The 14,323-nt window shown below is 53.7% G+C and overlaps 1 protein-coding gene across 1 annotated transcript in view; it reads right to left on the bottom strand.

Annotated features, from left to right (window-relative positions):
• Nucleotides 1-6,441, bottom strand: part of LGR6 (leucine rich repeat containing G protein-coupled receptor 6) — a 144,270-nt gene extending 137,829 nt beyond the window's left edge. The window contains exon 1 of the mRNA XM_075174545.1: nt 5,961-6,441. Within this exon, the coding sequence (XP_075030646.1) occupies nt 5,961-6,325 (365 nt within the window). The 5' untranslated portion in view covers nt 6,326-6,441. The remainder of the gene's footprint in view (nt 1-5,960) is intronic.
• Between the last annotated feature and the right edge of the window lie 7,882 nt (nt 6,442-14,323).

The following is a 14,323-nucleotide window of genomic DNA, read 5'->3' as shown; positions in this document are numbered from 1 at the left end:
GCCACAGGATGGTGACTCACTGCTCTTTGCAAAATTACCTGGGGCAGGAGAGCAGGGATGCCCCCCAGGAAGGACTTAATTTACACTTTGCATTGGGATTTTATGCCCTCTGCATTTTTGGCTGCTCCCTCTGTCTCCCCAGGGTGTGTGACTGTCACCTAATACCCAAAGGCACACAGAGGACCCTGTCATCCCTGCAGGAGATCCCATCTCCTTGCCAGCCCCCTGCAAGCCCAGCCATCCCTTCAACCCCAACACCCCCCACCACAGCTGCAATGCCTGCCCAGGCTCCATGCTCCTACAGGTTCAGCCAGCAGACCTACCCCTCTACTCATGCCCTGGCTCCTCTGGCAGCTCTTGGGGAGCTTTCCATCTTAGGGGGGCTGTGGTGGGGGCCTGTCCTCCTTTTTCCCAAGGTGGGGGCTGCAGAGAGGCAGACTCTGGGGCAGACAGTTGGGGGGGGTTCGGGCTGAGGGAAGCTGCCTTCAGCATTGCTGCTTGTCTTGCTCCGTGCGTCAGCTGGGGCTCTGTAACCAGCCTTCAAACCTTGCTGCCTCACCTACCCAGAGTTTTGTGGCTGCTTAGAAAATGCAAATATCAAGAAAGAGGCATCTTCCACTCACTCTTTCCCTGCACTGGATGCAGCATTCTATGACCAGGGACATGCCTGACTTCATGTCAGAGCATCCCTGCCTCCTGCAGATCCTTACCACAAGTCCGTGTCACACCTGATCCCAGAGGGTAGCTCAGAGGAGAGTATGGGTGATGTGGGACCCCCAGACTTCCAGTGGGATGCTAAATTCCAGGCAATGGCTCAAAATGTCTCTGCAAGGCGAGAACAGCCCTGAGAGCTCCTGATCCCGTTCACCTCAACGGAAACAGCGTGGGGAATGAGAAGCTTTCTGTCTCAGGGCAGCCTCCTGAGATGCCTGGTATATCCAGGAGCAGCCAGACTCTCTGCTGCTCTTTCTTCCCCCAAATCCTGCTGTGACAGCAACAGCCCGGCAACCCCATCACCTGTCTTGTGCCCCAGGTCTTTGCTGGCTTTCCAGGACAGAGCAACAGCATTGCATGCAGTGAGCTGTGCAGTGGCTGCCTGGCTTCACTGCAAGGTGTGCATGCGGCCTGGGACAAGGACACAGCGGTCACCAATGCTTCTGGCGATGGGACACAGAGCAGGGGTAGAGCCTGACCCCTCCACGGTGCTGTGGGGACCTGGGACCCTGGGGAAGGAGGGGATGGCTCCTCCAGCTGAGCTTTGAGCCATGGTGCTCCTGATGTCTTGTATCCTACAGGTTTGTGTCCTTCACCCTTATCACTTCCACTGCAGTATCCCCATTACCCTGCGTGCTCCCCTCTTCCACATTGCAATACTCCTTGCTCCACCCGTGTCCCATGCACTGCTCATACAAGTAGATTTGATCAGTCTTCACAAGAGAAGGAGAAATGGGGGAATGTTATTGCTTTAACTACTGACTGGGAGGGTGTAGAGAAGATGGAGCCAAACTCTTCTTGGAGTTGTGCAGGGGAAGGATGAGAGGTAATGGGCACAAGCTGGAACATGGGAAATTGCAATTAGATATTAAGAAAAACATTTCCCATGAGGATGGTCAAAAATGGGAAAAGGGTGAGGGGATCTTAGAGATACTCAAAACCCTACTGGACAAGGTCCTGACCAACCTCACAAGCTGGAACTGTTTTGAGTGGATCAGAGACCTCCAGACATGTCTTCCTGCCTAAGATATTTTATGATTCTGGCCAATCCTTCCAGTTCCTCCCCGTGTCCCCTTAGTCCAGGCTGGGGATAAGGCACTGCGAGATGTGTAATTTCCAACCTATACATGCGCAGATTGGCCAGGGTGTGTGTGTGCTGTCTGGCCAGCTGACCTGAATGCGTGGCCTTGACGCTACTGCTGTTCCTTTCCATCTGTGGGTACTACGGAGGGTGTCCCCTGCTGAGTACAGGCACTCCATTTCTTTGAGCCCCCTATTTCCTGCTAGCTATGGTTGGACAGGCCAGTGTGTCCCTAGGAGGGACCTGGCAGGCACTAGCAACATGTTGTCACTTTTTTTGGTGAAACAGGCGCAACCTCAGCAAATTGAGAGTATCCCTTCACCCCCCCAGCATTGCCATCAGTCCCCCTTGCCAGGGGGCAGAGGGGGGTGACGATGCCATCCTGGGGCAGAGGGCTGCGCTGAGCACCTGCACCCCACCACAGCCCTGTTCCCAGTGCTCAGGCAGTGGGTGATGGGCATGGGGACAGCTGGGGACTGAACTCCCCCAGCCCATGCGATGTGGCATTTCCATACCCTGGGGAATCTGAGGTGGGGCTGCTCAGCCAGGTCATACGCAGAGTTTGCAGTGGTGCCAGGGATTGAAGCTAAGCTAATACTCTGAATACCAAGCAGCTCTTCCCATTTTCCCATCCTGCCCTGTGCCCCTTTGCGCACTCTCATCTCTGCTGCACAGGAACATTCCCCTTTGCAGCTCCAATCTCCTTGTGCACTCTCAGGTTGCTGCTGTCCTCTCCAGAGAGATCCAGTCCATCTCTGTTGCCAGCCCCAAAAGCAACTCTCCTACATATGGTGCTGGCCGTGGAAAACAGAGATGTGATATTTGACACACTGCTGTCAGGACTTACTGGCTTATCAGCTAAAGGTTAAATCTGCTCTCTGAATAGCTCAACTCTTTTCGGTTGGACGTAGCTGAATAGGAGAAGGTGTGCTGACCTTTAGTGTTTCATGGCTGGACTCTAAGGCCAGGCTAAGACACTGTTCACCCCCCCAAATATGTCATGCACTAAGAAGCTCTTTGCCAGCCCCTGTGTGATGAGCCAGGCAGGATGATCTGTGCTGCTCCAGAGAAATGGGCTGTTAGAGCCAGCATGAGCCCTGATGGAGTTCAGCTGCCTGCAGGAGCAATGCAGACAGCAGGGACCTGTCTCCTAACATGGACAACCCCCAGCTAAGCTGGCTGCCTGGGCTTTCTTCAGGGCTGCCGAAGAGACACCAGCGTGTCTAAGTGCCTACTGGAGAGGTGCCCCTGGGAAGAGGTGACTTGCTTCTCTCCCATCTCCCTGACCACAGCTGCAAGCTCACCAATGATGCCGCCATTGGAAAAGCTTGGTTTTGGATGGCTGGGATATGGTTCAAGTTCAGGGAGATGTGAGAGTGAGCAAGGACAGGGTTCTCGGAGAGAGACAGGCACTGCAGAGGCACAGCATTGTCAGGATGGGGCATGAATGTGAGCTCATTAGTGGTGAGGCAGTGTCTAATCAGAGGTTATTACGAGGATCCTTTATTTTGCACCTGAGGGAGTCCTGCTCTTTACAGAAAGGAGTACCAGTAATTTGCTTAGAAGACAGGGCATGGAGCAAAGGAGCCGGAAAGTTTTGGGAGCAGCTGCCCTTCAGCTCCATACTCCTCGTTGCCATTACAGGGCTTGCTTTTCAGCACTTGCAGCTCTCCAAAAAAACCTAGGCATTTCTTTACATATCTGAATGTGGATTTAAAGCCTGAATTTACATGAAGAGCTTAGATCTCTCTCCAATATCCGTACTTTCTACAAAATTTATGCTGATTTGCTTTGAAAAACCAGCCCCGACTGCACACCTTATAACAGAAACTAACCTTACATGACTTGCTGAAGGTAGCCCAAGAAAGTAGTGACAGAAACAGGGAGAAACCCCAGCCCCCCAGTCCTCCTCCAATAGTTCCCAGTTCATCCTGCCTTCCTACCTCTGTTACATCTTATTTGTTAACTCACCAGCAGTGTTTAATGGATAGGCAGCAAACATGCTGTTTTTCCCCGAATAGGTCCAGCGCTAAGGGGAGGAGGAAGACTCTGGACCCTCCAACACCTCCCTGGCTCGACCCCATGGATTTTGCACCCGTAGGGTCCCTCCAGCCTGGCTTTTCCTGCACGGTGTTGGGCAGGGGAGGTGGCACTGCCGGTGCATCCCCGGCAAACGGCTGTCGTTGGCGCCACCGTGCGAGTGAAGCCGGCCGGTGTCAGCCCACGGGAGAGAGCGCAGCCGTGGCCAAAGGGCTGGACACGCTCCCAAAGCGGCGGCTACTGCAGGGCTGTCCCGAAGACCGAGTCCCAGCGAAATCCAGACCTCTGCCAGAAGCAGCCGCAGAGTCACCTGCCGCACCGGCCAAGGGCATCTCTAAGGGCCTGCCCGTTGGGCTCCATACACAAGGGATCTGTAGCCCAGGGCTCTGTGTCCCTGCTCCGACCACCATGGTCAGGGTAAATGTGGCAATGAGAACCGTTTAACATCGAGATGTCCCTTGGTTCATGCAGTGGAGCTCTCTGCGGCTCCCAGCCCAAGGGACAATGCTGCGGAGATGACGGGCGGCATGTTCTCTGCAGAGTCAGAGCCACGGGTGCCCCGTTTTGCGATGACTGCAAAGGTGGAGTGGGTGCCTGACAGGGCTGCTGCTTGTCCTCGCAGTAGCATCAGTGCTGCAAAACTCTGCAGCCTCCCACGCTTACAGCCCACATGTTTTTAACCACCTCCATCAAGACATGCTCAAGAGCTGTAGTGACTTTTCAGTCATAGGCAGCTGGCTCCAAACTTAGCCCCAGGGTGTGTGCAGAGGGGATAGCCCTATATCACACACACCTCATGTGACAAGTGCTCTGTGGTTCCCTCTCCCAGGGAAATACAGCTTGATTACACATTTCTCCCATCTTTCATGCTCTCCAGTGAAAATCATCCTTTCCTGTCATATTTCTTTCTCAGCTGGTCCAGTACAGCTCTGGCCATCCAATGGTTGGCACAAGACAAAGCTATGTGCTCCTCAGGCAAGCAGGAGGAGCAGAGAAGCTCTTATCCAGCTGTGGCAGCTTCAACCTGGCTTTGCAAAGCCCTTCCTGAATGGGTTGTGGTACTTAGCTTTAACAGTTGAGTAACCGCATCTCAGGACAATCCACGAACACCAGAAAACCAGCAACATGGTCTGTATGCCACCCCTGGACACAAGCACCTTCTCAGCACTATGACCACAAAATGAATGTCCCCAGCACTGCCTGGGGGCTACCAGTTGTCCTCAACGGTTGTGGTACACACGGCTTCCCTTGGCAGCACCTTAGCTGCATTCCTAGCCGGGAAAGCCAAGGTCCTTACCAGCCTATCTGCCACACAGCTGAAGTTGGTGGCTGCAGCACTTTCTGCGAATAAACAGACCGAGCATCTTCCCCAGCGCATGCCAGGGCCAACTTGTCTCCCTGAGAGAGGTGTTTACTCTCCTGGTCAAACCCTGAGATGCTTCCACAGAGTCCCCTGCTCACCCTGGGGACATCCTCTATCATCACTAGTCAGATGGCACCACTGAGACCATCTCTGGGGCTAGAAAGGAAACCACCAGTCCCTGTGGTAGTTTAACCCTTTACGGTATTAATACCAAAAAGGATGGGAAACATTCAGATAATTAAGAATTTTTAAATTAAAAAAAACACAACAACCTACCAAAGCCCCCTTATAAGACTTTAATATTCATTTTAAAGAGGCAACTTGGACACCGCTGGTGGCCAGCTCAACCCAAACCCCCAAACGCCATGAGTTATCACAGGTATTGAAATGTTTGACAGAAGGATCCCAGAGCAGTTTGCACTAATTGCTCAGTATAAATACTCCATTATGTTCTCAGACAATCAGAATCTACCCAGCAAATCAGCTCCTCTGATCCACTGTAATCAAGAAGCAAAGCATGCATAACATCGCAATATAAACAGCATTTGCAGAGGGGCGCGGGGAGGAGGGGGAGCTGGCTTAGCTTGGCAGGTCCTGGAGTAATAGCTGCCTTTTTTGTTGTTGTTTTGTTTTGTTTCTAATTTCCAGAGGAAATTTAATTTCAGGAAAATGTGGCACAAACTTCCAAGCTGGAGGAAAGCTGCAGCTGCCGAAGGAGTCCAGAGAAAGCGTTGCAAAAGAAACAGCAAGGGCTGTACTTACAGGTAAGCTGTTAGAGGGCTCAGGTTGGCAGGGACCTCTGAAAGCCCCAGCTCAGAGCAATCCACCGAGAGCATGATGCCATCCTCTTCACAGTGGCACTGGGGTGGGCACGAGGGCGCAGCACCTTGCTCTGCAGACACCGCCTGGAAGCGGGCAGAGGAGGCCAGAAGAATGCCCCAGAAGAAGAGCTTGTCCATCCTCGCCTTGGCTGCAGCCGCGGGGACTGCGCGAGGTGCCGCCGGCTCGCTCTGACCCCGGAGCTCAGCTGGATGCAGGGGAGCGATTCCGCTGCCTTGCACGCAGTGGGCAGGGTATCTCCTGCAGGTCAGAGTGTGGTAAGGATGCAGCCAGGGAAGGGAAGGCATTGTTGAATGATCTTGGTTATTGGGTTTCAAGGGCTGGGCAGGGGCGTGAGACACTCCAATGGGAGGAGTTAAACTTTCTACTCTTTCCCTCTCTCTCTCTCTTAGAGCTGGCAGGAATTTCATTCAAAGGGAAGAAAGGGAGGGAAAAAAAAAAGAAACCTCAACAAATAAAGACCTGTTCATAGCTCCAGGACCTGTGCTTATTTTGTAACAATGTTTTTGTGAGATAGCAGGGCAGGGGAAGGCAAAGCTGGCTCCGGCAGGGCAGAGGAGTATAAATAGGGAGGCAGGAGTATCCAACCAGCACTTCAAGGGCTCCAGACTTTGGGACGCTGAAATATAACCCCAGATAAAGGACTCTGTGTGTCTGTGCTGGCTGCTAAACCCAGCTGCAACTGGAAAGTCAGGGTGCAGCTGGGGAGAAGGGAGTGAGGAGCTCACAACGAGCTGTTTGCTGGGAGCGACCGTGCCCAGGGCTGTAGGTCTGTCTGTCCTGTGGTCCGACGCTCACTCGTGAGCAGCCCTGTTGCTAACCCCATGCATGGGGCAGGGGCTGGGTGGGAGATGCAGGGGATGGAGCAGCAGTATCATGGTGGGGGACCTCTCCAGAGAGCTCTCCAGGACCGTGGGACATGGTGCTCTTGCAGCCGCACTGCTTGCTGTAGTTTTGCCCAGATCAAGGTCGGGTGCATGTGTGAGCTGCGTTTGCAGTCCTCCCATGGCAGTGGGTTCAGTGATGGGGGCTAAGTCTGGCCCCAGAGCTTGAACCACACTGCGTCTCTCTCTACAGGGCCATGTCTGTAACGGGGACGGCAGCTGAACATGGGTCTTTCACACTGAAGAAGGACAGCTGACCACTGGGCTTTAGGTGGATCTAGACTCCCATCAGAGCCGGTGTGTTCCTCCCTCTGCCTCCCCTCCAGCCATGGCTGGAGGAAGTGAATGGGGCAGAGAAAGAAGGGCCCAGGTTTGGGTGGCTGCAATGTGCACCCACGAAGTCACCGCTCTGGCTGTGGCCATGCCACAGTAAGATGCTGCATGGCTGAAGCACAGACTGGGAGATGGTTTTCATGGCCCTGGTTCCTCTGAATGTGCTTTTCCTTCTGGCAAAAGAGTTTCCTAACTGATATCCCCCTTATCTCAGGATAAAAGAGGTAGGAGAGTTATCTGGGGTCAGGAAGGTGAGCCTGAAAAGTGGGAGACTTAAAAAGCTCCAGCTAACCCGGGACTGGGGTGCCTTGAGGCCTTTGAGTCAGAGTTGATATCCCCTCTGAAAAAAACTGCTGAAGATCGAGCTCAGGGTTTGGGGCTGATGCACAGACTCTGGCTGAGGCCTCCTGGCCTGGGTGATGCAGGATCAGAAACTATTTCTTTTGCAAAGTCCATTCAGATCCTGCAGTTTCAGGACTGAAACCCTATCACTGCTGAAGTCAGTAGAAACTTTGTCACCGAGTGCAGAGGAGCAAGGATTTTGTCTAGGAGCAGGAACTGATTTAACTGGAATTAAGCTCCTTCCCTCACAAGCAATTCTGGAGATGTCATTAATTAAATGTTTGCAACTTATTTTGACAGCTCCAAATGTAAAACACTGCTTGGTGAGTAGACGGGAAGCCCTCCTCGGAGAGAGTGTTCCTCCTTGGGTTCCTTGACAAGCTTCCCCTCCAGCTCTGATGTGGGGCATTAGCATGGCCTGAAATGGCTGGATTTGCTCTGACAGCAGCCAGAAATTTGGTGTCAGTCTGTAGAAAGTGTCAGGCTATCACTCTGCTCCTGGCTGCAACAGCAGCTTTTATCTACGATTTCCCGGTCCCTCTCTCTCCAGCCGAAGCAGCCAGACACCAACCGCATTGTGAGCTCCTGACAATTTCTCGCTCAGTGAATTCTCCTTGGGGATCCAGGGCTCTGGCTGAGCACACTATTAATAGAGCTCTTAAAAAAATCACACTGAAGAGATCCCTATTGAAAACTACCATTCTGCTGAAATAGAGCCATTTCCTCAGGAAGGCATTGACTGCAATGACATTTTTCACATTGTTTTTGGAGCAACACAGCCTGAAGTTGGAGGGCTTTGCTCTGTGTGTCTCACTTTGCTTTTACTTTTCTGTTTGCTTTTTATTCCAGCTTGGCTGTGGTGTTTCATTTCCATGTCTCATTTCTTTGAGACCTGATAATAGATGTTAATATTCAAAGTGTTCACTTATTCCAGTGTGTCGCCTGGCTCCTGGCAAAACCAAGAGTCTGGACACCAAGTCGTTTGGACCAGAAGGCTTTGATATTTCCATGGTAAAACCTGGAATTTCTGAATAAGCCCCTCTGGGGTGGAAGTGTCACTTGTCAGCCAGCTCTCACTGAAATTGCAGTTTGCTGTGAGTAGTGTGGGCTGCAGCGTGCCCTTATTAAAGGCACCGGGAGCTCCAGATCCAGCTCATTCCTATTAACGCGAGTGGATGTTTTTCTGCAAGGCTCACACGTGTTTGTGTGTTGTCCTCTAGCGGCAGGCTGCGGCTTGGGAAGATGAGAAGAGCACTGCTCCACAGCAAGCTGAGCAGCACTGTTGCTCACCTGAGCCGCTCACATGCTGCGGCTGCGCCAGCCGGGCTGCCCGACACGCTCTGCTGCACCCCCATCCACAGAAACGTGCTTTTAAAGGATGGAGCTGAGACTCTGGGATCAAACACCGGGGGTTTGTGGCTGAGCGTGACACCTTAGCATGTGGTACCTCTGGGTGGCAGGTGACATCCCCGGTGGTATTTCTCCTGCTGCCTCCACACTGCATGCCTAACAGGTCTTCCTACAGCTTGCTTAAAAGCAGGGAAAAAACCTGGGAAAATTTAGCGTACAGCCTAAGTGGGGAACAAGGTCCAGCTTGTGCGAGCTACTACAAGCACAGTTATTGCCTCTGCTCGTCAGGGGCACAAAAGAGGCAGGGATGTGGGAAAGGGCTGCGTTATTCATGCCAGCACAACATGCTCAAGGTGGTCTGGATCTCAGCCTTGGACTTGAGGAGAGCTGGGACTCTGGGTACCAGCGCTGGCCAGGTCCTCTCTGTGGACCAGAAATGAAATGCCAAACAAGCTTTGAATGGTGGACTGTGACTGGCGAGGCTTTTTAGAGCTGTTGGAGTTTAAAGGCTAACAAAGTTGTTGTGGAGGTATAGCTGGGGCAGGGCTGCAGCTAAACCCTTACAACAGGCGCTGATGTCCCCTCCCACAGAGCCAAAATGACTCTGTGGGCCTGGACAGGACAACTTGCTGGACTTTGACCTCGTCACTCAGCAATGCTCTTCCTGCAGAGCGGAGGGAGGTGATGGGCAGTGCTGTGCTGTCGCACCTCCCAAGGTGCTGCCAATGCCCTGGACATCCAGGCGGGGACCTTCCCAAGCTGGAAGACAGGTTGTGCTAGCGGAGTCAAAGGGCTGGAGGCTGTTTATTTTGGTCCTCAGCATGTGCCAGAGCTGAGGGCCCTGGAACAAACCCATGAGTGTGTCTTCTGCCCTGCTCCCATGCGGCAACTGTTTGTGCCCTCTTTTTATTCCCTTCCAGATTTTAGAAGGATCACCCCAGTAGAATCCCAGTTTGGCTGTTGATCTCCAAGGACAACCAGTCCCTACTGCAGACCAGGAGGATGCTGGCTGTTTTTCACTGCCAAGGTCACAGCAGGAATCGAGACCCTACTGTGCCGCACACTGGAGAGGACAACAGAGAGGCAGTCCCTCCAGAAGGGCTTGCAGGGGAAGGAGGAGATGCAGAGAGCCCCAGGCAGGCTCACAAAGCACAGGGACACCAGAGAAAAATAGGCATCACCAGGACTGGCCCATGTGTGCCAGGGCATGCGCTCAACCACCTCATCTATGACACCTCTGTGGAGGGGACACTCACTCCTGGGATGTGATCTCTCTGTAAGATAAGTCCTCCAGACTTTCTCGCCATCCCTGGCTCCTCCTGAAGCTGGTCCTCTAGGTTCTGGGGAGAGTAGGATGTGGCCCAAACCAGCAGGGATGGGCTGAATGCAGCGGGAGCCAAGAGTCTGGTGCTTCGGATGTGTCTGTAAGCCCGGGGCACACCCCGGGGAGCCATTCGAGGTCGGGCGCAGGGGCAAAGGCCCGAGGAATGTTCCTGGTGCCCCTGCTCCCATCGGAGCCATCCAAAGGCTGAAATACCACAGTCAGGCTGTGGGTGAGTCCGGGCCCAGCAAGGGCTCCCAGAGGCTTTCCAAAATGTAAATGCAAACAAGCAGAAAGCCCCAGTGCCCAGCATGCTGCTCCAGCTGTCTGACTGGGGCAGGGGAAGGACGGGCACTGGAGGTATCCGTGCTCCCTGGTAGCGGGAAGGGCTGGTGCCAATGAAGTCACACAGAGGATGGTTCCTCCCTGATGCCCAGGGCACACAATAGCACAAGCCTCAGACGCACTTTAACTCCTTGCTCTGGCAGGCGCTGCTTGCAAAAAGCCATGGGGCAGCCTGGTGGCTCCATGCCCGGCAGAGAAGAGGGACAGAGGTGCAGAGCTAGGTAGAAGACCTGTTAGGTGGATCAGAACCCTACATGCTTGAAGACCTTCCTTTTTGGAGTGCCTGCATCAACTAGGTCAGGGAACCAAAGCCATGGCAAGCCTAGCATATGCAAGAGCGGGGCGTTGAAGAGGGAACCTTGGCTCTGGTCCTACTCAGCTGTCCCAGGAGGAATTTCCTTTCCAGTTCAGACTTACCTTGAATCTGTCTGGCCCCAGCGCTTCTGCTCTCCCGGAGGCGGCTGACAGCAGTAGCTGATGAGAGATGATGCTTGAGATCCTGGGGAGGAATAGGCTGCAATCCTGCTGCTCCCTGTGCTGGTACAGCTCAGGTGGAAGAGACAGTAAGCAGTGGAGATCCCCAGTCCATGGCTACAGCTGGGGCAGCCACAGCCTGGTGCCAGGCACCTAATATCACGGAGGTGTCCAGCCTGGGATGTGGCAGGGTGCCATGGGCTCCCTGTGGTGGGAGAAATGCCCTGTTACTGTTGTGTGAAGATGTGGCAGCTGCTGGACTCTCTGTGTGCTGGAGGGAGCAAGGGACAGGGGAGGGCCTAGGGTAGAGCTTCAGCACCGGTGAATGGAGAAGCTGTGGGATCAAGGAGCTGTGGTGCCCCAGCAGTCACCAGCAGGCTCCCATGGCTGTGGGTCCCCAGGAGATCTGAGGGTTGGGTAACCCTGCTCTCCTGTCACTTGGCAATGCTAACGCAGTCTGCCCCTGCCCTGGCAGCCATGGGAAGCGGGGAAGGGGGTGGGAAGGGGGGTCCAAATGGACGTGGTCCTGCTCATCTCCACGGTCTTGACCTCTGCACGGGGGCTGATGGAAGAGGGTGGTGGCTGGATGCTGCCAGACTGGAGCAGGCTAAATATGAAGAACAACACGGCACGGTCCAGAACTCGCTGGGCGGCCCAAGCTGGAGGCTTGTTTTGTTTTACTGTTTTGTTGTCTCTCTCTCCCCCTCTGGGTTTCGTGGCTCTGAGCTGCAGGGCTGGAAAATTATTCATCCAAACCGCAGCTCCCACGACACCCTCTGTAAGCATCTGTGGCTCCAGACTCTGCTGCAGCAGTGGGTGGGAGGTCGTAAATTCATCATCGTCACCAAGTTGGCCTCCTGTTAGACAGGACGTGAAACACGGAGCAGCAGACTGTGCCACAGACACAGCCATACCAAACTCCCTGGGTGAAACCTGTTGGCCAGTTTGTGTGACAAATCCCTGTCCCATTGATGAGAAGGTCCCCTCATACCTGCCAGAGCAGCTGTGCTTTAGCTGCAGATGTCTGCAGGTTCACCTTGGCTGCTGGCGCTGCTGGTGTTGTGTTGTGCTAGCCAGATGTGAGAGCTGTGGGATCACTTGCTCCCGGACTTCTGGAAGCTCTGCAGACAGCAGCATGCCTCTCCCACCGTGGCTTTCACTTGCTTCCTTACGACTTGGAGCCGGCACCCCTCGCAACTCTGTGCATCAGCCCTGGGTCCGTGCATCAGACCTGCCTGGCTGTGTGTAGCTGTGCCCTGTGCTGGGACTGCCATCTCTGTGCATGGACACACAGGAGACTCATGAGCACTTTCCCAAGGGGCTGCAGAAAGATCCCGGTGCAGCAGCCCATCTGGCAAGGCAGATGGACAGTGATGTGCTAAATGAGCCCCATTGGGACGAGAGGCGGTGTGGGGCAGGTGCCAGCAGAACTCACCCCCCATCTTGCTCGGTCACTGCCATCAGCTAAGGATGAACTGGGGCGTGGCCAAGTTGTCTCATGTGGATGTTGTCCTGCTCTTCTCCACGAAAGGCAAGAGCCCACAAGCAGTCCCTGGGAATGCTGTCCCATTTTGAGGCCTCTCTCCTGTGCCACAAGCTGTAGAGCCAGACCCAGACCCTCTCCATGGGGAATATGGCTTTGAGCAAAGCCCCAGGCATAATGACTCTGAAAGCCACAGGGTAGCTCTGATTGCAGAAAAATAGAAAAGAAAGGATGGGGAGTTCTTGCCCCTCCTTATCCTTGGCAGCTGCCCCTTTCTGAGGATGCAGTCGTGGCCAGGCTGTTGGGAGACCCTGGTAGCTGCGCTTGGCAGAGCAAGGGAGGGCTTGTCTCTGCAGAACCCCAAGCTGCTGTGAGGTGATGCACAGCCAAAGGGGCAACGACCACCCACCAGGGTAGGGAGCCAGCAGTACAAGCCCCACACACTGGTTGCCAGGCTCTGGAGGGCAAAACTCCTGGTAATCCTGCTTCTGCGCCCCTCACAAGGTTCCTGCTACCTCATGGCATTGGCTCCTCCTTCATATCTTCACTGTCACTGTGATCGGCTCCACTTCGCAGGTCAGGGCACTCTGCAGATGTTCTTGAAATCCTCTGAGACGAAGAGCATTAGGTGTTTTACACATCGTAAACCATGCTGGGACATACAGATACAAACGCTTGTCGGTGTTCAGTGGAGACTGCACACTTTGAACAAGAGCCTGTTGGGCACCAGGCTGAAGATCGCGTCTACACACATCTTTGAGACAGCATCTGGGGTTTCTGGGCTGTGCATAGCAAATGAGAGCCACAGGCTGTGTCCAACAGCACCAGCAGGGAGATGCTGGAATTGGATCCAGGTCTGGCTCATCTCTCCCCTGTTTGAGAGAACGAGCACCAACCCTTTTCCTACATCAGCAGCTCCCTCTCTCATTCCTGCCCCGGGACCTCTGCCTTCGTGTGCTTTGCAGGTCAGCTGTGCTAGGGCTAAGGCAGTGAGGAAAGGACTGACAAGTGGATGGGATTGGGCCTCCAGTGTGGAAGTATCAGCACTTTCACTGTCCGTGTAGGGCTTGTTAGAGTGGACTTGCAGGTCCTGGCAGAAAGGCTAGTCTTGTAGCCCAGGAACTATTTTTAAGGCTGGATGAAGCTGGAGGGTGAAAGCTGGACATCAGGGTTGTTTCTGATGGAGGTCTAAGAATGGGTCTATGTGCATGTGGCAGCAGGCCACATGGTCTTTGAGGCTGCTCCTTCTTGGGTGTTCTTGGCATAAAACCCCCAACACTACTGAGATTTTGTGCTGCTGGGCAGGTCTAAACTTCACCAGCCTACCAAATCAAAACTCTGGACAGACAATGGGCACATCATTCTTTGGACCAGATTTGATTTTGCAGCTTCCTTGCTTTATGTCAGGCCTCCAGCATGCACCAGTGTGTTCTCCCATGGTGCCCCAGAAGAACATGGCAGGTGGCTGCTGCTACAAACTGCACGCATCTCATGAGCAGCAAACAGCTTGACCCCACCAATCCTGCCTACTGGGCTAGGGGGTCACTGGGAGCAAACATTTCCTTGCTGTGACACTTATCCTGCAGCATAAGCATAGTTTAGGAGTTATTGGTTACATGAAAGTCATAAAGCCAGCAGGCTTCCTGTGAGCATATGGGCAAGTGCCAGACTCCTCCCAAGACAACATCATAAATCCTTTTGTGCACATAAGAACATCCACTGAGTTTTGCAGGCCTTTTTCATGTTGAAAGTA

This window comes from Calonectris borealis, chromosome 26, assembly GCF_964195595.1.
Source record: "Calonectris borealis chromosome 26, bCalBor7.hap1.2, whole genome shotgun sequence".
Lineage (NCBI taxonomy): Eukaryota > Metazoa > Chordata > Aves > Procellariiformes > Procellariidae > Calonectris > Calonectris borealis.
This window is presented reverse-complemented; position numbering and strand designations above follow the sequence as displayed.